At 43.4% G+C, this 24,698-nt stretch overlaps 1 protein-coding gene across 1 annotated transcript in view; it reads left to right on the plus strand.

Moving 5' to 3' along the window:
* The window catches only part of LAD1 (ladinin 1), a 225,579-nt gene that overhangs the window by 75,918 nt on the left and 124,963 nt on the right, over positions 1-24,698 (plus strand). The window contains exons 2-3 of the mRNA XM_069633635.1: positions 1,308-1,520; positions 9,899-10,562. Coding sequence (XP_069489736.1) covers positions 1,308-1,520; positions 9,899-10,562 — 877 coding nt within the window. The remainder of the gene's footprint in view (positions 1-1,307; positions 1,521-9,898; positions 10,563-24,698) is intronic.

The following is a 24,698-nucleotide window of genomic DNA, read 5'->3' on the forward strand; positions in this document are numbered from 1 at the left end:
AGGGGAGAGGGAGCTAACAACGGGCCGATTACGACTGGCCCGTTGTTAGCTCCCTGGTCCCCTAGCGGGACCCGGTAATGACGCCTGGTTTTACCAGGCGTCCTTAACGGGTCCCGCGAGGGGACCTCGTAATTTCGTAGAACGGGTTTAATGGGTCCGGCTCCATTAAAGGAAGCCCATTAACCCGTTCTGCGAAGGTTATAATGAGTGTCTTTGGGTTTGGTTTGAATTTCCTAATACTCCTTGAAGCTAAAGTTGCACTTGGGAAAATGGAGTCACAAATCACAGTCACCGCACCCCATCAAACCTGCCGGCCTTAGAAATCTTTGCTATCCCGTCTTTTGTTTGGGGGTTGGCATCTCAGTACTTTCATTGTTTTGCTAAGATGGCACAATTTCACTTTCCCAGTCTTCAGCTTTCATTGATAATTCAATGCATTCTTGCGGTTGAATTCTTGTTTAAAATTAATTTTAAAAAATTGGATTCATCTTCTGATATCAATGAATTGTAAAGTGATTCTTTTACAAATGTTCTTCATCTGACATGAACCATCCCGGATTTTGATGTTTGATGTTTTCTTTCCTAAATGCTTTGCAATGTTGTAATTCTATAGCCTCACATCATTTATCTGTATTTTACTTTTTTCAACAACCTTGAAGAATTTTTCAAATATTGCCCATTTATTTAATTGTATCCACATCAAAGGATTAAAGCACATGACTGGTAAGGTAACTCATTGACGTGAGTATTCCTCTTTGATATAAAACCTGTAGTTACAGGTTCAAATGCCAGCAGGGACGGCTGAAGTCCTTGATACATTTAGGAACATTGACCTCTTGCTCCATTTTTGAGACATGTGTGTAATACCATGTGATGGTTATCGTAACATGTAATATTATTCCTATTGTTTTTGACTGTAACAAACTAAAGGGCCTCATTGTGAGTTTGGCGGTGTTTACCAAAGTAATACTGCCAAATTCATTCAATGTTACCACAACTTGAATTTCCAGTTAATTCACCAAAACGAGTTGTGTTGACTGTTGTTGGGTCTATAATACTCCATATGGGATTTGGAACAATTTCTGTAAGCAGTAATTACGCTCATAGATAATACTCATTTTTTGGTGCTGTGCCGTGGAAAAACACATCCAAACTCTAAATGTGGCCCAAAGTTTTTAATAAAAAATTGTGCAATGTTCACCCGTCCCAGAAACACAGTGATCAGTTTGATGCCGCAGAAAAAAGTTATTTTGTTTTGGTTTCTAATCATTAATTATTTGATACATGTGCATGTAACTCTCCCGCAGCCTCGCCAAGCAATGGACCTTGGAAGACGAAGAAGAGATAGTCAGAGAACAGCGCAGAAAGAGCCGCAACCAAAGCTCATCCTCATCCACCACCATTGACCTTCCGACAAGCCGCCCTACTGAGGTTGATCAATTAGATGCAGGGGGGGCACTTGAAAAAGGTCAGAGGTCAAGCAACCATGTCTTGGGGTTCGAACAGCCAACACTGGAGAGGTATGTTACCCTGAAATACGAGAATTCCATGCTTATTAGACACACTATTAAAATTTAAGGAATTGGTACATCTCATTTTGATTTGGGATAGGGCCCATCCGGTGCTAGAAAATGGCAAGAACGCATTCTTGGAGGCCAACACAGCTATTATAGACCACCTCTGTGTACAAGAATCAGGTCCCCCGAATCTAGTGCCCAAGATCCACATCCATTTGTCCCAATTTCAGTACCTGAGATATCATTCCACAGACCTCTTTGCCTATACTTGAGGTCTCCCAAATCTGGTCGCTTTCCTAATACTCTCACCTTTTTGAACCTGTTTGTATTGCCAACTTAAATCCCTGAGACCCCAAACCAATCCACCAATCACAATATTCACGGACAATAAATTTGAATATAGCAAAGCAAAATGGGAATTATGTACAAGGTCTGAGGTTATTATCCATAACATCCTCCAGAGGCCCACACAAGCTGGCATGTGAAGCCAGCCACTCACCAAGGCCTGTTTGTGCTGTAGCACAGATAATTCCTCCTTCTCCTTCTACTGCCAACCTCCGAAATCCCTCCACCACTGAAGAGTAGCATCTCAAGGCAACCATGCCTGGGTCTCACAAGGCATTTCAGGAGCCTGCGCCCCCTGCTAAGGTTGTTGCCACCATCGCAAACCCTGCTCTCCCAGATGCAGCATGCCCTGCAGCCCTGCCCTCCTGGCCGCCATATTGGCTGCCTCTTTCTCATCCTCCAGCAGCCCACACAAGCCATCAGGTGAAGCTAGCCACTCGCCAAGGCCCTCACGGAAGGCCGCAGCTTATCAGTTCCTGTCCGGACACGTCCAGTTGCCACAGTAATACCATTGGACATCTGAACATCACTGTGGGCATCACACTCCCCAAACCTGCTTTGAAGACACCTCAGCCCAACATCCAGCCCCACATATGCTCACACCAAGCACGCAAAGGTAAGGTCTCCTCTGCTGCTACCTATTGCATTTATCGCTGTGCTCACCTCTTACCCACACCATCCCAACACCACCACATTCTTGCCACAACTGCATAGTACCATTACCACCAAGCCAACCTCATCCAGCAGTTCTGACCACCTAGTGACACCCACCTTGGTCTTACTTCTCATGTAGGCTCTACACCACAGCCAACTAAGCTCCCTCTCCCCACCCCAACCCGCTTCCTTCCCCCCCTCAGCATTAATTTGTTTCTCTACACCAACTCACTACAGGCACCACAAGCACAGCCCATCAACCCACAGACTTGAAAATAGCTATTGTTGGCAACACCAGGCATTACAGGCGCTCTTCCTGCACCTCCCACCCAGTTATCTCCCAATCCCCCATCCACTAGGCCCCCAACCACCTCCTTCTCTCTCCACAAGCTTACACCTAATGCCAACCACATTCAAAACCTCAACCGCGTGCTGATCAATGCCCGCTCACTTGGGGACCAAGCATCTCATGTACAAAAACTTAGCGTCCTTCACCTTGACATCCTCACGATAATGGAATCTTGACTCCATAGTACCTCAGGTCCCCTCTTCTTGCTAGCCATCCCACCCAACTACTACATTTTCATAGCTGATTGCCTTAACACACCTGGAGGGTGTGTAGCCCTCATCGCCAAATCTTGCCTAGACATCAGATAAATCCCCAGACCCCCTTTACCAGGCTATGAAATACTTCTCGCCAAACTGTCCCTTGATCTCCCTTCACAGGCACAAAAAAGCCCTTGAACATCTGTGGAAGAAACATCCTACCACCACTAACCTTGTATCCTTTTCCAATCTAGCTAGAACTTGCTAAATCATGCTTATCAAGTCCAAAGCCTACTCTTACAACACTAGAATCACCAATGATAGTTCCAATACCAAATAATTCTTCACCATACTCAAAGGATTGGAAAACTGCATCCCCACCCCCTACTCCCACTTTCACTCAACAAAGAATGGTGCTCCACTATCTAAACTGCCCTTGCTAATGATCTAGACTCACTGAAGGGCAACATTGCTGCCAAGAAGTGTCTACTTGCGGAAAAATTATCCACAATGACTGAACTGATATCCTTGTCCCACTTCAAATCACTCTTACCTCTCCCTTTCATCTTCTCCCAAGTTTTCCAGTCAGTTTACAAAATTATATGTACGCTCAAACCCTCAAACAGTAAAGGAGATACCTGTCTGGCCCACATGGTGAAGCTCTGTGCCTGTACCTTGAGCCCCACTATCACCAACTTTGTCAACAAGTCCTTTTCCACCAACGCCATCCCTACCTGCCTCAAAGCACCCTAGTTAAAAAAACCTTAACCCCTTACAGCCTACCACCTAACGACACATCACCACTGTGCCCTTCCTTCTCAAAATCCTGGACCGGCTGGCCTACTCCCAGATGCAACTCTTCCTCGAGCAACATCAACTACTAGGCTCCAGACAATCTGACCTTCAACCAAAAGACGGCAACGAAACAGCCCTGATAGACCTCAAAATCCACTTAGATACCATTTGTGACTCTGGTGGTCTCACCATCCTCTTCCTCTTTGACCTATCATCTGCATTCGACTGAGTGGACCATGACATATTCTGCCAACATCTGTCTACCAATTTCCACTTCTCTACAAATGATGTATGCTGGATCAATTCCTTCCTTTGTGATTGCTCCTCTAGAGTATTCATTGGTGACTCCGCTGCCGATCCCATCGTGATCACACTCAGAGTTCCCCCACGGCTCCTGCTTTTCACCCACCCTCTACAAAACATACACTAAGCCCCACTTTGACCACCTAGACACCATAGACATCTTCTACACCAACTTCACAAACTCTCCTTCCCATCACGTAGAAACACACACTAGATGCTGAGACTATGAACAGGACATTTAGCATCGTCCAAAACTGGATGGCCACTCATAACCTCTGTCTCAATGATGACAATCAATGATTCTCCCAAAGACCCGATAATGGTTTTGTTTTTTTTGGACTGTACTCAAGTAGGTAACCCCTTGAATGTGTTTCAAGGGGTAGCTGGTTTCCGGAGCTGCACTGACAGACTTTAATCACAACTGCCAAGGTGAGGGTTTGATTTTGACTGTTCATAATCTGTGTGCTTGTTCAGCTAACAGTTCTGTACACCCTCCCGTTATTACTAATGTCCTCTGAGGCTCTCTTAGGGTTCCCTTGGCCCTCTCTTGGACTTGAATAGTTCCCATTACCTGGTATTTGCTGTCAGGAGTCATCACTGGTTCAGCCTAGGTTTTCAGGATGGTCAATCACCTTTTTCCACTCTTGTCCAACCTCGTCTCCTGGGCCCTGTACAGCTAGCTGTCAGGAAGCTGACTAGGGACTTGACCTTCCCTTCTTGTACCAATCGTCCAGCCACCACCTCTCTGGACACTGTTCGGGTCTGTGTAGCTAACTATGTGAAGGGGTAGGATTAGCGGTTTTGGCACAGTTGTTCGACTGCCCGGTTCACCCACTACAGGTCACGCCACCACAACCCAATCTCCGTCCTTCCATAATTCTGACTTTTGGCCAACTGATGTGACGCTATGCAAGTGTCTTACGAATTATGTACTTCTGGTTAACCAGGGGGTTGGGCCACTCCTCTTCTTGTTCAGTTTGACTCTCACCCACCGGCCACCAAGTTTCACTTGTATAACGTTTGGCATTCTGCCTCCATGCGGGATGTTTATTCCCTTCTTCGTTTCTACTTTCTCCATGGTCAGCAACCAATCAGCATCGAGACGTCCTTGTGCATTACCTGGAACCACACCCACCATGTCTCTTGCTCGAGTCTCTAGAGCCTGTCTTCTGGTACTCTCTCTCCTTCGATTTCTCTCTTGTTCACGATTTCTTCCTCTGCCTTGACTGCTCTCTTTGTCTCACTTACTCTCCCCGGTTTTCTCCCCGGTTCTCTCTCCAGTTCTCTCTCGGGTACACTCTCTGAAACTCTCCCTGGTACTCTTCTCAGTATCGTCCCTTGTACTCTACCCCTCTCATTTGTTTCTGACACTCTCATATAGTAAGGTCTACCCTGATGTAACGTACACTGTATTGACTGCAGCTGTTCTGGTGTTTTTCCCAGTTGCTTGTAGCACTCTCGAGTGCTTCTTTGTCTCAGTACCTAAAACAACAGGCTGGTTCAATGTATCATAATAACAAATGGTCCAGGAAGAGTCTCTCTCCATGAGATCCTCCCTCCTGTTACCACTCCTAGAGCGACTATTGGTTAGTGGCCTCATCTCCCTAGCCTCATGGAAAGGCGTTTCCTCCTGTGAAAAAGTGACACCATCTGAAGGATCGTCACAGGAGGCACAGTACTAAGTACTCAGCTGCAAACCCAATCTCCAGTAGTTCTAGATAATGCAGAGGGTTCCAGGATGATGATTCCGCTCCATGAATGATGTTCCCAGTCAGCTAGTGAGAGTTCATGAGCTGTGAGGCATCATTTTGGATCTTTGGATAAGGATTTGGGTTTGTGAATCGTTACTGCTCTGTAATGTCAGATTATATCACTGTTAATGCTGATTTCAGGCATTTGAATGACGATGATTTCTGATGTGTGAATTTTGACTTGTGGTATTTGAATGAAGAATCTGTATCTGTGCATGATGCATCGGGCACATAAGTGAAGGTTCCTGGTCTTTGAAGAATCAGTGAATGATGATTCATGATCTGTGAGTGATGATTCCTTATATGTCAATGATGGTTCCTTCTCTATGATTAGACGATTCCTGACCTGTGATGATTAATTCTGTTCATTAAAATCTGGTGATGGTTTCCAGTATGAGGGGGAATATTTCAGCTCTTATAATATTGATACCTGTGTTTACAGTGTAGATTACTTACAGGTTGTCTACCCTTACTTCTGCCGTGCCCTTATGCATTTGGGTGAGTCGATCCTTACAGAAAGATAAAAAAAGGGAGGTGGGTAAACAATTTATTTCTCTTTCAATGTACAACCACTAGGATGAAATGAAGGCTCCTTAGCTTGGCCACCACTTTTGGATCAGAGGGTAGGTGGAAAGTTCAAGTAACAATCCTTACATCCATGTGAATGACATTGCATTGACACCTAAATCCTGCATCTCACACTTCCAGGAGCAAAACAACTGGCAGAATAGGACTGTCCATAGAGGTTAAAAGGTCTAACTAGGGGCCCCACCAAATTGCAAAAGATGTCATGAAACACCTCCTGGATGTAAAATTGTCTCAGTTGATGTGCCTCTGATTGGCCACTCCAGGGATACGCAGAGCTAAGGTATTGCTCTGTTGCAAATTTCCAGGTGATTTACTAGATTCACAAGTGAAGACCATGTCCTTCCCTGGTCATTCGTTCAAAATCTTGCTATTGCATTTGTCATTTGCCCCTTCACTGCATGACCCTGAACCGACTGTAGAAAGAATAAGGGAGATTGAGAGATTATTTCTAGCTCCCCTCAAATATAAAAGCAGAAGGCCTTCATAGAGGACATCCGTTCTTCAAATGTTTGACAGCCAAGAACCAACCCCATCCCAGCCAGCTGATGTTCATTGTGAGAATTAGATAGGCAGAGGAGATTGGCATTTGGCATTCATGTGAGGCAATTTACATCCACCTCCAGGATCTGATATTTGGGAATTTGGAATCAGTACCTGATAATATAAACCACCTAAACAAGGATCCCAAAAATGGCATAGGTCTCTGGCCATGGTGTATGCATGGAAGCATGCCCAATGTACCATATAAACCTTAGCTACCATTTACGAGTCCTTTGAAAGTGTCGGACCAAAGCTAAGGGCTGAGCTATCAAGTGGGGCAATTGCAATTGGTGCCCCAGAATTCTCGGCAGGAGGGACCATAATGACAGCTTCCTTTGATATCAACTCCTTTTTGTTGACTTGCAGGTCCTTCTTCTTCGACGGGTATTATGTATGACCAGGGTTTAACAAAAGTCCTTTTTTCAGTGGAAGTGTAAGAGAATTTTGTTTCCTTCCCTGGGTGATAATATAGGGTTGCCTAAACAGTGGCATAAAGCTCTATACTAGCAACAGCATGATATAATCATTGTGGTGACAGTAATGTAAGACATGCTGCCCCTGCACAGTAATTGATATAATATGATATTTTATTTATATTGTGCTCATACACAAGTGTTTCAGAGCGCGACCAAGTAAAGGGAGGGGAACAAAGGAGAACAAAAACAACACTCTTACTCGGCCCAGTGACATGAAGAACGCGCAAGTGCATGGAAAAGGGAACAGTGGGAAAGTGCATACAAGGGGGAGAAGTGAAAAGTGCGGAACTAGGGAAAGAACAGAATAAATAATAAGTGCAATAAATAAATAAAGGCAGTGAAAGGAGGTAGTGCAGCCAGCAGTGGCAAGTGCATGATTAGTCGGATAGGCTATATCTGATATGTGCAGAAGAAGATGGGGACTGTATGGGTACAGATACAGATCCCAGTGCAAGCGGTGGCACGGACACAGTGCAGGATGGAGGCAGGGTGAGCAGGTACCTGGGCCCGAAGGACAGAGGGTGGCCAGATGCACAGTGCCAAGAGAAACAAAAAAAAACAGTTCAGCAGAGGGAGAGGAGGGGCAAAGGCAGAAGTGAAGAGGAAGGTCTTGAGGAGCTTCCGGAACCAGAGATAGTTCTACTTAAGTTTCATGGTGGCCGGGATCCTGTTCCAAAGGGAGGCCCCCGCCGAAGACAGAGATCTGCTCCCAGCTCGTTTCTTTCAAAAACAACTGACCCTGAGGGAGTTAGAGGTAGAGGAGCGACGGGATCAAGAGGGGATGTATGTGCAGAGGGATATTTGAAGGTATTCTGGACCCAGGCCCCAGAAAGCCCTGTGGACAATGCAGAGGGTTTTAAATGTAATCCTTGCATCCACTGGAAGCCAATGGAGGGATTTGAGTGCTGGAGAGATACGATCCCAGAGCTTGATGTCAAGGACAAGTCTTGCAGTCCTGTTCAGGATTAGGTGTAAAGGGCGGAGAGTGGAGTCAGGTAGATTTAGAAAGAGGCTGTTACAGCAGTCCAGCTTAGAGAGAACCAGAGCTTGGGAGACAGCGAGCTTCTGAGGGAAGGAGAGGAAAGGCAGAGTAAGGAGGTGCAGTAAGAAGCTTGACGTTTAAGAGACTTCAGAGATGTGTGCAGAGAAGGAAAGTGTGGAGTCAAAGATGACCCCGAGATTCTTAGCTGTACCTTATTCCTAAGGAAGCAATGAAGCCCTGGAGGAGCTGGCATTTTTGAGGTCTGGACGTATGGGATGAAGCAGGCCCTGGGCCTCTTCTCCTCCTTCTTGCATTCTCATGAGAGGATGAGATACATCTTCCTTCCCCTCTGGAGGGGATATGCTTTGGTGACTTACCTCCAGAAACATTTGCTTAAAGTAGAAAACATAGAGGAGGAAAAAATGTTGACAGCCTTGTTTCCCCATCATTTGTCACACGTGTGTCCATGTAGCAGCTGCAAGGCATGGGACACAACGAAGATTCAAAGGTGACCTTTTTGGCTCCCCAAACACTGCAATATCCTTCAGGCGTCTTGACCTCAGCATGGCCGTACATATCACATGACCTTTATGAGTACATCTCCAGATTGTGACTCCAGGTGGCCACCCATTCACCCTTTGATGACTGAAATGTCAGGAAAACACTGACTGGCCAGATGCCTGACCCCCAGATGAAGGCTACCATCCACATCGATTTCCCTGTAGAAAATAAATCACAGGCATTTGGCCAGTGATCAGAATTGCACCCCTAATTTTTCTAGTTCACACCTTAACCTCGAAAAGAAGAACCTCTGGGTCTGGGAGAGTCTAACCAGCAACAGTATCTCCTGCTATCTTCACAAGTATAAAACAGGATGCATGCATGGATGCATGTCATTGATTTAGGTTTTAGGGGGTGCTGCCTAATTGGAATAAAAGCGTGGTGGCAATATGTCAGGTTCTAAATGAAGATTCCTGGTCTGTGAACAATTATTCTGATCTTTGAGCAAATACTTCTTGTCTGTGGGGGATGTTAGATTCCCAACAATCAAGATTTGTGATCTTTCAATAATGGTTCTCAGCATGTGTATGATAATAATACATACGTACACACTTATATAGAACACTATTCAGCATTGAAAACAGGTATTTTTACACAACTCTATGACATTCATTTGATCAACCTCTGAAGGATTAGGGGCTTAGTATAACGACTGAGATGTAAGCATGGCATCATTAGGTTATGTACAGATTTTTGTAAAGGATGTGTTTGTAGTTTAGCTATGTTACCAGATGATGGTTCCTTGTCTGTGAAAAAATAAGTCCTAGTCAGATATTTATGATTTACACAGAGATAGTGGTGGTATCAGGTCTTTAACCAATAGTGTTTCTGTTGTTTCAGAGTACAGAAAATAGTAGAACCAGAGCCGCAGGAGATTTTGGGACCAGATGATGATGAGACAAAGTTTCTTGAGATTTTAAAGAGTAGGGAGAATAGGCGTCAAAGGAGACAGGTGGAGATTTTGGAGAGCATAAAGCAGGAGCAGCAGAATGACAGGAGGAAAGAGAACAATGAGTGTGATCCTAGAACAGCTGGTCCACCTCAGCAGATCAATCATGCCACCAAGTCCAACACTGAGAATGGAGAGGGGCATCTGAAGATGGATAAAGCACCTGAGCTAGCCGATCAAGCATCTAAGTACAAGAAAGACAGCAGAGATGGTGGGCCTAGGATGATAGCGGAACTATCCCGGCCTGCCAATGATAATGCTGTAGGTAAGAAAGTAAGGCAAGAGTCTGGACCCAGGATGCCCGAACCACCTCAGCAATCCAATCAGGCCAGTAAGTGGAAGAAAAAGAGAGATATTGACGATGCTGAGATCATTGCTGAATCAACTCCCCCACCTGGTCTCGATACCAAGGGCAAGAAAGAGAGGGAAGAAAGTGAGCCCGGTACATCTGACCTGGCTTTCCAACCCAATCACATCGTTAAGTGCACCAAGGAGAGTGGAGCCACACCATCATCCCAAGGAACTGCAACTAAGGAGAGTACAGTTGCCTCACAGGTAAGATTCCACTGCTTTTGGTCAACTACACCATGTTATTAAAACCCTTTTCAATGTGGTGGCATCATGACACAGTTTAAATTGTCTGGAAAATGTTCTTGGTGTAGAGTGAATCATAATTTATTGATTTATGGAAAATTAACTGGATGAAGGACCCCACCCTGTATTACCCGCGTCTGCACACTCAGACTTTTTTGGAGGACTCTGCCTCACTTTATTATTGGACATTGCAAAGTGCATTGCAGGGCTCAGGAGACTTCCTGTCGGGTTGCCATGTGTCCGGGCACCTTCCTCCCCACTCAAACCAGCAGATGCTGTTCCCAGAGATGGTATAGGGAGGATTCCGTAGTCGCGCTCACTTAGCCCTTGTGACATCCCTGGGTGTGATTGTAGGAGGCCCAACGTCTCTGTCTCTTTAGAGACTCCGCTCTTATACAAAGATGTGCTTACTGAATGGCAACAGCAATACAAAGTCACCCTTAACTATGAACATTATTGTGATAGAGTTACTGACTCTGTCCATTTAAGAGAACAGAGCATTGTGGCAGCAATAAAATTCCTTTCACTCCAGTTCTGAAACCGGAGTGCCATCCAAACACGAAAGGGAGGGTGAAAAAGGAGAATGCATGGAAATCTTTGAACCCAACCTGAGACAAGAAGTCCCTCCCCAGCAAAGAATTGAAAGATAAGGTATGGGACCCTCTTTAAAGCTAAATTCCTGTATTCCCAAATTACAAGAAAACTGTTATGTTTTCCACCTTGCTTATATTAAAAAAGTAAGTCTAGTTTAACTTTGCATTTCCATCTTGGCCTGTTTATTGATCCCTGTTACTCTGTGTATCAGTATTTCGATTCTTTATCCGAAGGTTATAAGCGCACGGGTCACTTGAGTGATGCGGATCACAATAGGAAGATATGCAGTGAATAGCATGACCATTAAGCAAGAGCCTCTTTCAATGAGACTTATGAAAAAACATCACAATGTTTCTCAATGTAAAGAGATGAAGAGAGAGGGAGAGAGAGAGGAGAGCAAGATACAGAGAGATGGCAAGATATAGAGAGGGAGACAAACAGAAAGGAGGGAGAGTGTTAATGACTAGTGTTGTTAAGGATGGAGGGCAAAGAAAGCGTGATGAGATGGGAGTAAAATCAGCAGTAAGTGTTGTGATAATAGAAAGTTGATTAAGAGGGTCTCTTAAAATTATTGGAGGCAAAGGAGAAAGTTTAGATTTTTCTTGAATTAAACAGAGATGCAGGTTTTTGGAATATATACAAAAGACTTCTAGATCAAAACATCAGATGCAGTGATGGTATGGCCAATGATTTGAGCTAAGGTTTAGTGGTTTCCAGACAATGAATGGGGTGTCCTCCTCACAGGTCTTTCTCACCACCTAAAATGCCCATTTCATCTGCAAGCTGTTCAGTGTTTTCCAGATGAATACCCTCAAAGTTGATGTAGAATATTTTGGATGTGATTCTTGCCCTAAGGCTGTGGGGCTTTCACGATCCACAGGGATTGGCTAACGCTGATGCAATTGCATTTTCCAATGGATAATGCAGGAAAACTGCTGTTTTGAGTATACATTTTGCTTTTATTAAAGGTTTAACAGTAAGTACAACTGTAATACAGGTTAATGTAATATAAATTACATTGGGATCACACAAATGAGGAATGTATAACTTTCTTCACAAAATGTACCTTCCATTTGAAAGTGTGTTAAATACACAAGGCGAATATACTAATACTTATGACTTAATCAAATAACTGAGGCAAACACTTTGTACTATACATTGTAAAGTACTCATGGTTATACAGAGTGATTCACCCAAGCACACACTGTCTATACATATCCTTCCGATTAGGCCATGCATAGAAGGATAGGCGGCATAAAGTGATGCACAGCAGTATAATGGTATATTGAGTATAAGAAAGAGAGGGAGAAGTGCATGTACTAGAGCATGTTCCAGCTGTAAATGAACAGATTAGCCATAGGATTCAAGGAAGAGACCCTCAATGTATCAAGGGGGGGGGGTCGTTACAATACCAGCGGTAGCCGTGCCGGTATAACAGGCACGGCTGCCGCCGGTATCATTTTATTTTCCGGCATAAGCGAATGGGTAATTACCGGGTCATTGCGGCCCACTGGACCCGGTAATTGCAAATTTGCGGGCACCATAAAAAAATGCTCCCCATTCCTATTTGAGCCCTATAGGGCTCAATGGGAATGGAGAGGTTGGATGCACTGGCACCATTCAGAATGGGTCTGGTGCATCCAACATGCTCTGCTCGTGGCTGGTATGCCTGCCAGGTCAGACCTGCCGGGCCATAAGGCATTTCGAGTAGAACTCATAGTTTGCCTGTCTGGTAACAACGGTACCGGCAAGCTTACCGGTACCGTTGTTACCGGACCAGCAAACTTACAATGAGGCCCAAGGTCTTCTTTGCATTTGTAGATTGTTCTTTCAAAGGTAAAGATAGTCAGCAAGTCATTAATCCATTCCTCCATGTCAATTCTATTAAGTGATTTCCAAGCATGTAGAATTAACTTCTTTGCCATCATGCAGCCCCTGAACATCCATACCCTTCTTGCTTACGGTAGGCCACGTAACAATTTGACATCACCCATGATAAAGACAGACACTTTCCTCGGAAAAAATCGGGTTTCCAGGTCCGGATTAATACTTTCTGATATCTCTGTCCAGAATTGCTTCATCTTGGGACACAATCAAATCATGTGGGTCAAAGTGCCCTTTTCTCTCTTGCATCTCCAGCAACGATCTGACACACATGTCTCTTTTATACATCCTATCAAGTGTCCAATGTACATGGTGCAAAAGTTTAATCTAGCTGTCTTTTAGGCCCCAGTCCATTGCTACAAACTGAATATTATTGCAGCTTTTTGACCAAGTTGTCACATTTTCATCAAGTTCCTGGGTCCTTTGCTGCACGGCGTCTGTGCTTTTCCATGATGACAATGCCAAAAGCCGGCAGAAGGATGCCGCTGATGAGCAGTGGGCATGCACATTTTCATTTTCAGCCACACATCATTACTAGAAACCAAAAGGGAAACTGTTGTTTTAAAGGCAAATTTCTTGGACTGGAGGTGTGTTGAGGTTTGGAGAAGACCGTGTTTGCAGTCATATAGAACTTACACCTGTATGATTGATTTGGAGTGTGCTACCTGGATGTGACGAATACATTTCCTTATTTGGCAGGACCTGAAATATGCATAGATGACACATTTTTGAAACTCTGGGCTATTGACCATTTGTGTTCCAAGGTGTAATGGCATTTGAATGTATGCCAATTTAATCGTTTGGGGTGACAAACTTCATGGAAGTAGACTCCAGTCCAGTTGTGATAGGCAAGGCTAGAATATCTGCACATATCTGGAGGAAATTAGATGTATTAATATTAAGTTTTAGGAAGAGTTCTCTTATCCAATCACCTGTGTCACCAGGAACGATTTTCCAGTTTGGGAATTTATTGCAAGAGGATCGCTCAGTACAGTATTCTTTGATACAAGTATGCATAGTTGGAGACCCCCTGCAATCACAGAGGAAACTCCATAATCCTAAATGTGTACATTGAATTGGAAGGAAGATAAGACAGAAAAACCTGGAAAGTCTGCAGGGCATGAAGAGCATGTCAGAGACTCAATTGAACAGCCAATCAGCTTTAGTGAGTTGTAGAGGAAGGAGTCAATTGAGTTTAATATTCTCTCTCAACATGCCATGTTAGTTTCCAAGTAATGATTAGGATCCCAATGTCCAATGTGTCATGTGCAATCCATGAAACTACGCAAACAAGCTATCACATAAGCCATGTTTACTAGGGCATCCAGAATGAACGCCAGACTAAAGAGGCAACAAGTCTCTTTTCTGGGATTCAGATGAAGAGGTGATGGCATTATATTTCTCAAACCTTTTACCATATGTGAATGCGAAAAAAGTTGTTTTGGTAATCATATTCTAGTTTGTATTTTGATTTTGTAGTTTGATTGCATTTGTAAGGAGCCAAACTCTGGAGTTCTATTTAGGATGAGTAAACAGGTTTCCATGAACAGTTTAAGCAAAATTGTACATTTATGAGGTCAATATATCTGCAAAACATTTATTTGGAGGCATGGAGTTTTGAGGGGACATTCCTAGAGAATGGTTGACAATGTTTACCTCTAGTCTTGGTTTTTAAGGATATATATATAGGCGACATTGTTGACCTGGTATGCAGAAGGATTCTGAAATGCACCTGCCTTGCTTAATTTGTGAGCATCTGCCTTTTTTTACATGATAAGTCATATTTTCAGAAGGATGACAATTCCACAAATTACTTGCAAAGTAGACTTGGGTTTGTACTTTGAGGAGATCATTTGGTTTTGTGTTTTGAATGAGGAAGATGTTTGATAGTTTTCAGTCTCTATCTAAATCAATCCCCATGAATTAGACTTATAGAGACACCTAGCTTATTTAGACTGACAGATGGATTGTCTTTCAAGTTTCCTTCATACTTGCTTTTAAAGATGCCATCATCTCTGAACCTTGGGTTTTGCTTTAGATGGTACACATCTCCATTAAAGAGGAGAAATTGAAGAGGCCAATTTGAGTGCACTCTTATTATGATTGTTCACTAAGTTCAGCAAGTCTTTAAGGCAACAGAAGAGGTTGCTATGTGCATGGCTTCTCACGTCAGTGTGGTATTTTAGAAAGTTATTTTCTGTGTGATTAGGAAATGTAGGCAAAAACTGTATTGGCGCATGACTAGACAAATTTACAATTAATGTAGTCCCAAAAGAAGTAATGTTTCACGGCAGGGACTTATTAAGTGAAGTCCTTTTATTTCCTTGAGTGGACAACAAACGTAGAATGGGAGATCTTAGTTCGATAATTTTAAATTACTAATTGAGTGTTTTAAGATCATCAGTCCTTCTGCGAGGATGACGAAGGAGTAATTACCAGAAGCGTGGTGGGCAGGATGCAGGTAGATAACGTGCATGGTGGTGATCAGGGTTGTGGGCACTGAATGTAAGGCTTAGTGTTGTTATTTGCAGTAGAGCTTCTTTTATGATTCCCTGCTATATCTTCAGCATGTGTCCTTCCTTAATGTTAAAGCATAATATTGATCCTGCTTGCAACCAGGGAGTACTAAGTTTCTTGATATAAGCTAATAGGCCAGAGATTATGAAAGAAAGTGTGAGTGAAAATGCACATTTTTAATAGAGTCAGAAACATTGATGCTCTGGGCGTTTGCAATTCTCCAATTTTAGAGCATGCATTTTGGTTGAGTCTTGATAGTTGATTTGCTTCTTAGAGACTAGAGAGTTGGCGATGCTGATTAATAAAGTGTGGGAGTGGGCGGAGCCTAAAAAGATTCCTTATCGGAATTCAGGACGAGCTTACACGCCCTTAGCACTTAAGGGGTTAATTAGTTTAGGTAAGCGTGCCTGATTTTGTGCTTATTCTTAAAAGAAACATGAATTACTAGGTTGGTATGGGTCATGACTGTCAAGCACCTGTTGTACATCTGGATGTAATAACCAATTAAAGGTGTGTGTGGAGGCTCAAAAATACAGCAATTTGTGTCGAATCTATTTTGGAAAGTTCCCCATAGATCTAAACAGGTGTCTTCCATTAAAGGAAAAGAATCATCTGGCCAAACCAGTATCCGTGGGGGCTAAAAGACAGATAACAACAATTCTAATAGATTGTCCATACCAGATTCCCAAAGTTCTGAGAATCATAATAACAGGAGATTTTGAGACAGTCCTACTGTGGGATTCAGTCTTGCAAAACGTAGGCTGCCCCATTATCTGAGATGAGCATTTAACTCGTGAGCTATTCACATTCTTTTGAAGCAATTTTTGTTATTTTTCCATTTGTAGAGGCCTCTTTTCTTCCTCAAAATATATCATCCATTGCCAGCTCTTTCTCAAGATGGACATTGGTATTTATCAGTGAATAGGGGCTTCATTATACACTGATTTCAGTCAGGCAAATTAAGGACATTTTCAGCAGGATTGCACTGCAGGCTCTTTCTTTGGGGTAACAGCTGACCAGAGAGTTCAGCAAAATTTCAGATTAAAGGGGGCTCTGTTTCTCACTGAGAACAGAACAGAACACAACCAAGTACTGTGTTCATCAGCAGAGAGCCTACATCCACAATCATTATGTGTCCAGCTCTGTCAGATGCAGAGAGGCCTTCCGCAGCCGCAGTCACAGCCATTAATGAGCGTGCAGAGTTGGGGCACCTACCTACATATGCTACCTTCAAGGAAATGGAATGTACTGCAGAGACTTTGATAGAGTGAGGTGATGGGTGATGGGGAGAATGGTGATATATCTACACAATTGAAAAGCAGGGTTGTATGTGATGTACAGTGTCATCATAAATGAAGGGAAAGTGGCACACTTATGTGCTCACCTCTGACTTTTCCATAAGTTCCTCCTACTGGATTCCCTCAACTCAGACGATTCCTCCTGAATCCACTCTCGTCTCCAACTGGCTTGCGCACCCTATCACGGGTATGGTATTATCTAAATTTAGGGTCAATGCACACTGGGTGTTAATTGTGATTGGCTTGTTGAGTGCACTCCTTTGGAGAACACTCTGCTTCTACTACTCCTGTTCCTACTCCTTCTCGCAGTCCTACTCCTACTTTAGGAGTATTTAGGAAAGTTGACACCTACAAATTTCAGCTATGACTCGATTGCAGCATATTTGGCCAAACAGCATGCCTTGGCTCTTAGTATACCCCTGGTATCCATGGCAAATGCCTCGTTATTGCAGGGAAGTGTTTCTCTCGAATTAAACAGATCTTATCTCACAACATTATTAAAAAAATTGACATTAGATCACAAGGTTCTCTCCAATTATCGCCCTATAGCCGGCCTTTAATGGACCACCAAAACTCTGGAAAAAGTGGTGAAAAAACAACTTCAGACGTTAATAGATGAACACAGGATGCTTGACTGCTTTCAGTCAGGCTTTAGACCAGGCCATGGCACTGAGACCGCCTTGGTGTTGGTCTGGGATGATCTGCTTGGGGCCGCAGATGAAGGAACTGTCAGCATGCTTGTCATGATGGATCTGTCGGCGGCCTTCGACACAGTTGATTTCAGGACTCTCATTTGAAGGCTGTCATCAGTGGCACATATTTCAGAAGATGCACTGAGATGGTTTGTGTCCTTTCTGTCTGAACGCACTAAGCAGGTGAAGATGGGCGATTGTTTCTGAGAGACTGCGCCTGTTGAGTGCGCCTTTATTATTCAACATTTATATTCGAACACGGATGAATATCTTTACCAAATTCGGCTTGTCATACCACTCTTATGCAGATGACACCTACATTTATGTGTGACTTAATCAGCCTCTGGAGGCAGTGAACCTGGTGATGTCATGCACCAATAAGATTAAGAGTTGGATGCTGGAGAACAAACTCCCCCTGAACCCTTCAAAAACAGAGGTTATTGTGCTCGGTGCAAAGAGGCTGGTACAAAAGATGGTTCAGAATATTCTGCGCCCCTCTTTATTTGGCGTTCCTACCTGATACTAAAATACAGTGAAGAACCTAGGCTGTATCTGGCAGTCAAGCATGGACTGCAACTCACAGGTCAGCCAAATGGCTAAGTCAGTCTATTACCAATTGAGACATTTAAAACCAGCCATGTTTCTTATTGCAGAGAAGGATCGGAATACTAACCAATGCTAGGCTCGACTACTGCAGTGCCCTCCTTATGGGGGTCTAGAAATTTCAAATAAAGAGATTACAGATAGCTCAAAACTCTGCTATCAGTCTGGTTTGCTCACTAAGAAGAAGAACTGACATTTCTCAGTATCGAAGGAATCTTCATTGGCTTCCGATCACTCAGAGAATCCTGTTCAAGGTGCTTCGCTTGGTGTTCTAATGTGTCCATGGGATGTCACCAGCTTATTTAAATCTTAAGATCCAGCTGTACCGCGCTGAGCGATTGCTGCGCTCTTTAGATCAGCACCTTTTACAGGTCCCACGGGTTAGAACGACCACTTGGGGTGAGAGACGGTTCTCTGCTTTTCGTCCCCGAGCATGCAATGCTCTGCCTCTGAAGCTCTGATGTCTCGACTCTCTGCCGATGTTTAGGAAACAACTTAAAATGCATCTGTTTGCTTAGATCCTGGTCGTTTTCACTATCAGCCTGTGCTTTTGGGACACTGTTATAAATGAAGTAAGACTTTCTCTGCGCCTAGATGCATTCTATGCCTGGTCCCTTTCGAGGTATGCAAGTTAAAAGTTATCAAATCAAATCAATCAAATCAATCATTCTAATATGGAAAGATCTGGAATAAGTGGTTCCTCCTGAATGAAGAAAATAGCTATAATGAAACATTATTTCAACATCCAGTAAGTTGCTAAATATGATCCTGGCCCTCGGTAAGCAACAGTCTAATGTCAGCTCTTGGGTCAGACTACATTTAGCAATCTCATTCCAAATTTAAGTGGTAAGTAAAATCATGATGTCCAAGAGGAGCGGTGAGGTGGACATTTTGTTAGGTGCCCTTCTTGTTTTGCTTTTATATGTTCCCGTACCCACTGGTAAAATTAAAGTTTGCCGGTTTCTCTAAAGGATGAGCTTTACCTGAAATACCTGCTTTGTCAACCCCACAAACAATGCATTTAATGTGCTAATGTCCAGTTAATGTGATTACCAAGATGTGTAAACAGCATAAATCTCAGAGTAGAGTAGTCCGACAAGGATGAAATAGTAACCACTCACTCAGAGCTTCATGAACTGATGTGCAACAGGCAACATCATTTCTATATAAGTCTAAGTGCAAGCTGCTAAAAGTAGCAATTCCTGACTTTTGTGATCTCACAGGTCGGGCAGCCAGAGGGGACTCCATCATTACTCACACACTTGCAGCTTTTGACCCCCGCCCATCCCTAACCCAGGACTGGTTCAACAAGTTGTGCCGTACAAGAAATATGGTGATGCAATGTTCTCAAAGCCACCCTAAAAGCACACCAATAAGCTCGATGCCCTTTTAGAACTCTCCAGCGCATGTTGCAGGAATCCTATGAATTAACTCTGAGTGACAGCTTTCTTCCTGACTTGTTCAGACTAGATCGACTTGGCTCTGATCACTTGTGACTGGTTTCCAGAGGTAACACGCAATAGATGCAATCCCATGCTAAACACTGAAATGAGAAATATGATTCTTAAACTGCATGGATATTTTATGTCTTTGGTCATTATGTGTTCAGGAAACCTATGACCTTATTAAATACACAAATGTCTCCAATTTTATTTCCTCAAAAGTGACTCTGTTGGAAAAGATGATAATATCAGTGCTGATAAAACGAGAAACAGGATTGCATACACACTGATCATGAGCAATTTATCATGGTGGTTATTGATTATTTGCATAAAGAATTAGATATGAATGAGTGATTACTAAATCAGAATACACCTTAGACCCAGAAAGCAATGTTACAGATTCTAAGGAAGTAACATTGGCCTGAGCTGATTCAGTGCACACTTAGTCATTCATTTGTTTATCTAGAAGTTTCTTTTTTTATTGTCTATACATTGTCTTTAACTAAACCACGTGACACTTAAACATTATTACAATAGATAAAAAGTATCTTCTAAACTCAAGTTTACTACAATTTATGCACAAGTTAAATCAACCCAAAATTAAAATGTAAATGTAAAAAGTTGACATTTCTAGTGCCCGGAATACCGAGTCCAATGCAGCGTTTGTCCATCTCATTCCATACTTTACAAATGTAGGTTTTATCAGTTGGCTCTAAATCAGGATATTAGTATAAACCATAGTAAACATTTTGGGCTGGCAATTTACAACGTTCATAGATTTTTTTAGAGTAAAGAACATGTGCCTTTGGAGAATTGCAACACCAAACGTCCTTAAAAACTTTGCAGTCGTATACGTTTCTGAGACCTCTTGTTCTTTGTCGCAGCAAGAAGCATTTGCTGCTTCAACTGTAAATGTTTGGCGGCATGTCTACAGACCTAGCAGATTTGTCATCTAGCTTTGGAGTAGACGCAGGCCATGCTTGGATGATTGGATTAACACAAAAGGAACAGGTCTTGACTTCCGAACATCTTGCAAGAATGGGATCATGGTTCAGCTTTAAAGGAATTTCATATTGCTGTTGAATAAAGGTAGCAGATGGTGTGATGCATAGCTTAGCAGAGTTTGCAAACAAACCCCTAAATTCGTTTCTGCTTCTATCACATAACATACCACATTCAGGTTGGCTTCTTTAAATTTCGAGCAAACCTAGCTATTTCAAAGTTGCGATTCGTTGAAATGCCAATACATGTCTGACTCTTATCACTGATGAATGATCCGGCAAAGCTGGTTGGCTGGAACAATTCATCCCAGAATAACCTGCTATACCTCCACATTGACTGTCACTGGTGTCACTTTAGCAGGGGGGACAGGAATAAATGCAGGATGCCACAGAAGTCTGCATTGCACTTTTCTGGAACATTCTAATGATGTCTGTCCACCACTAGTGGTAAAATATTTCAGCTGTTTGCCATTGTATTGATCTCCAGATTCTGATATATGGTCCATTATCCATGAATGAGCTTTTCTTGTAAAATATCTCCACATGGAAGAATGGCAATAAAAGATCAAGGGCCTGATTCATGGAAGTGTTTTATAATGGCGCAATCGCATAGGAAAATGATCCATGAATTAGGCCTCAAATGTCTAGTTTATTGCTCCCTGGTCAGGTGTTGTCTTTTCTGGTCTTCTTGGTCAGTGCAGTCTGATTTAGTCTATTATTGCCTAGTGTCGGCTAGGCATGTCTGGCCTGGGCAATACATGTATCGTCCAACCTAATTTAGACTAATCTAGAAGTCTAGTCTAACCCTGTCCAGTGTAGTATCATCTAGTTTAGACTAGCTTATGCACATATATTCTATTCAAGTCTTTTATTGTCAAGTCTATTCTTGCCTAGTGCGTTCCAAGTGTATTCTTGTCTTGTCAGGTTTTGTGAATGCATAGAGTTATTGCATGCAACTCAAACAATGAAGTGCTAGGTTATTGAAGCATTCCAGATATTTGTCCAGATGTTGTGTTGGGGAAGCAGGTGATTCTTGAGTTACTTCCTTAAGTCTGATTGTTGGTGGTGCTTGGAAAGCTGATTGGAACATCTGTTCCTGGTGTGTGGTGTATGGTTCCATATTGTTTTACTGGCAGGAATTACTTTGAGGCAATTTACTCGAATTGTATTGGTTTTATTTTGGGTTTCGCCCGCAAGCCCCACTTTCCCTATAGTAGTACCCTTACCCCAATTCCGTCCCCACCCCTTTTAACCCCATACCCCCACCCCTATAAAATTGGATGAGTTATTTTGACGGAATTATTTTGAAGTAAATTACTGTGAAGTAATTCCTATCAGTAAAACAATGGGATAGCGTAGTGTATGGTGCCAGGAAGTTAACCACTTCCTCTGATGTGCAGCAGACATTTTAGAAGAATAATTTGTTTCATGGTGTGCCAAGTAGCTGGATCCTTTTTTAAGTTTGGGTGATGGAGATTAAGGCAATACTTGATGTATCGCTATTCATTTCTCTAGAGTACCATGTGCTTGATCTAGAGCAGTGTAGTTGAACCTTGACCCAATGTAGACCGAAACAGAGAGTCACATTCGTCTCCACCCTTCTTAAGCACATTAATAGTGTTTTGCAAAGTGGACCCTTAACAAATCTCCTACCTAATCTAATGAATCTAGCTCAGACTGCTAACCGTTGCATTACAGGTGCTACGGCAGGAGCATGCACCCTTACATTGCTATCACTGGAAAATATCCTACCAATGCCTGAGTCAATAAGCATTTCTACCACCAATATTAATCCAACCATTCTGTGTGAACTTCATAGTGTCCAGTACAAAGGCAGAATTCCAGGTACCACCTCAACCTGAACATTCAATGGAACTAACATTGTAACACCCTTGATCTTGTGCCTAGAGTACATAGGTGGTTTTCTCCAAGTGACCCAGCACAATGAACATATTGGTTGCCTCCACGACCATCAGTCTAGATTCCGAGCATCCACACGTAAGGAACTGCTTGGATCTCTTGATTTCAACTCTCCAGCTGTTCTCATTCTACTTGACCTCTACTCTGCATTTGATATGGTCAACCACTCCATCATCGTAAAACGGCTCCACCATACCCTAGGTATCTCTTAGCGGGCACTTGATTGGCTGACCTTCTTCAAGGAACATTCATCACAGGTTGGTCCAAATATCTCTTTTAAACTCCTGCTCCCTCTTTCCTCCTCTCACTATAGACTTCTCCTGCGGGCTCTCCCCCTTCTCCTTCATCTGAAGTCAGAAACATTGGACTCATCTTCGACTCCTCTCTTTCCTTCCTCGCTCACATTCAGGACCTTGCCAGGAAGGCTCACCTTCAACGCTACCTCCTCAAAGAAATTTGATTCCTCACTTTCCCCCGGAAGCTCATGTCTCTAGAACTCTGGTTCTCTGTAGGCTAGACTACTGCAATAACCCTTTCCTTAATATGCCCTATTCTTCTCTGCGACCCCTCCAGCTAATCCAGAATAGGGCTTCAAGACTTATGCTTGGCCTCAATCCCAGAGACCATATGTCTCCAGCACTAAAAACCTTCCACTGGATCCCGGTTACTGCAAGGATCAAATTCAAATCTCTCAGCATCATCGATAAGGCTGTCTAGTGCCGGTGACCACGCTAATTACAACTTGCTCTTACAAAATACTCTCCCTCCAGATCTCTGCATTCCTCTGTTTCCAACTCATTGTGTGCTAAATAGCAAGCTGGTGGCCGATCGGTTTCCTCAGCAGGCTCCCTCCAGCTTCCCCCTACCTCTTCAAATTCCGGGTCTTCCTCAAGACTTTCCTTTTCACCTCCTTCTTCCCTTCCCCTCTCCTCTGCTAATACCCTAGAGTTGCTGAGATAATTGACCAGGGCCTTATTTGTCCTCTTGGGCTCTAGCCTCCCACACCCAAATCGCCCCCAGCCTCCGCCTGCTCCTGGCACTTGCCTTGGCATCCACCGGCCCATGTCACCATATCACCATAGGCCTGCACTTACATTATTGGCACCTATCCACTCACCAAGGCACTTACAGCTGCTCACTCCCTCGCACTACCTAGCACTTCCCTCCGGGTACTCCTAGCACTTACCCCCCCACTCTCCCGCCCCTTCTCTCTCTCTCTCTCTCTCTCTCTCTCTGCACTTCCACGTTCTGAATGCTCACAAGGCCTAGTAGGTCCGCCTCTACCTTTCATTATTTTATTTTATTTTAATTCCCATGTTCCCTCCTTGCTGCCCTGTGGGCGCTTTGAAACACAATTTACTTGATGTATAAGTGCCTTATAAATGCACAATAAATAAATAAATAAAACTTATGGCATTGATTTGGGCAACCCTACAAACCAACGTTTTCAGCCTGCTAAGCCATTGCAGAAGGGGAAAGACCATATGCAAATCAGGCTTGATCCCACCCCAAAATGGGCAGTCCAGCCGAAACTGCTAGGTCAAATCCCTCCTGCTCGAGATGTCTCCAGATATGTTTCCGCCTTATTTAGCTTCAAAATCGGTGTCTCTTACTGCTTCTGATGTCTCACAGCCTGTGCTGTTCCGACACATAGAGCAATCCTAAAAGGACAGCAGCGGACCAGCTCATTTACCGGAAATAGCAACGCAGATGCATGAGATAAAGCATCTTGGCATGGATCCAATGTGGTTCATCGACCTGCACATTACCAGCATGGAGGATATCTATTTTTCAATATTTTCAGTTAAATGGCGAGGTGCCATTCCCTGATAAACCTGTTTGCGCTGCACTCCTAAGCCACCATCCTCAATACACCCTACAGTGCCTTAACCCTTGTCTGTGATACCCCACAACCGGCTGTTTTGGAGAATATTAAGATTGGGGACAAATGTGCATTAAAGCCTGAGTTCCGAGCAATCTGTAGGCTGCTCTCACTTCCGGTCACTGTACTCTTCCCTCCCCAGCCCTACTCCACTTACCTGATTCCTTCAGTGGCTGTGCAACTGTCGATGTTCTGCGTCCCCACCGGCCACCACGGAAATGGAACCCCATTTGGGCAGTGGCCATCTTAGATAAGTATTTGTTT

Source organism: Ambystoma mexicanum, chromosome 13 (assembly GCF_040938575.1).
Source record: "Ambystoma mexicanum isolate Mex_15411 chromosome 13, UKY_AmexF1_1, whole genome shotgun sequence".
NCBI classification, from domain to species: Eukaryota; Metazoa; Chordata; class Amphibia; order Caudata; family Ambystomatidae; genus Ambystoma; species Ambystoma mexicanum.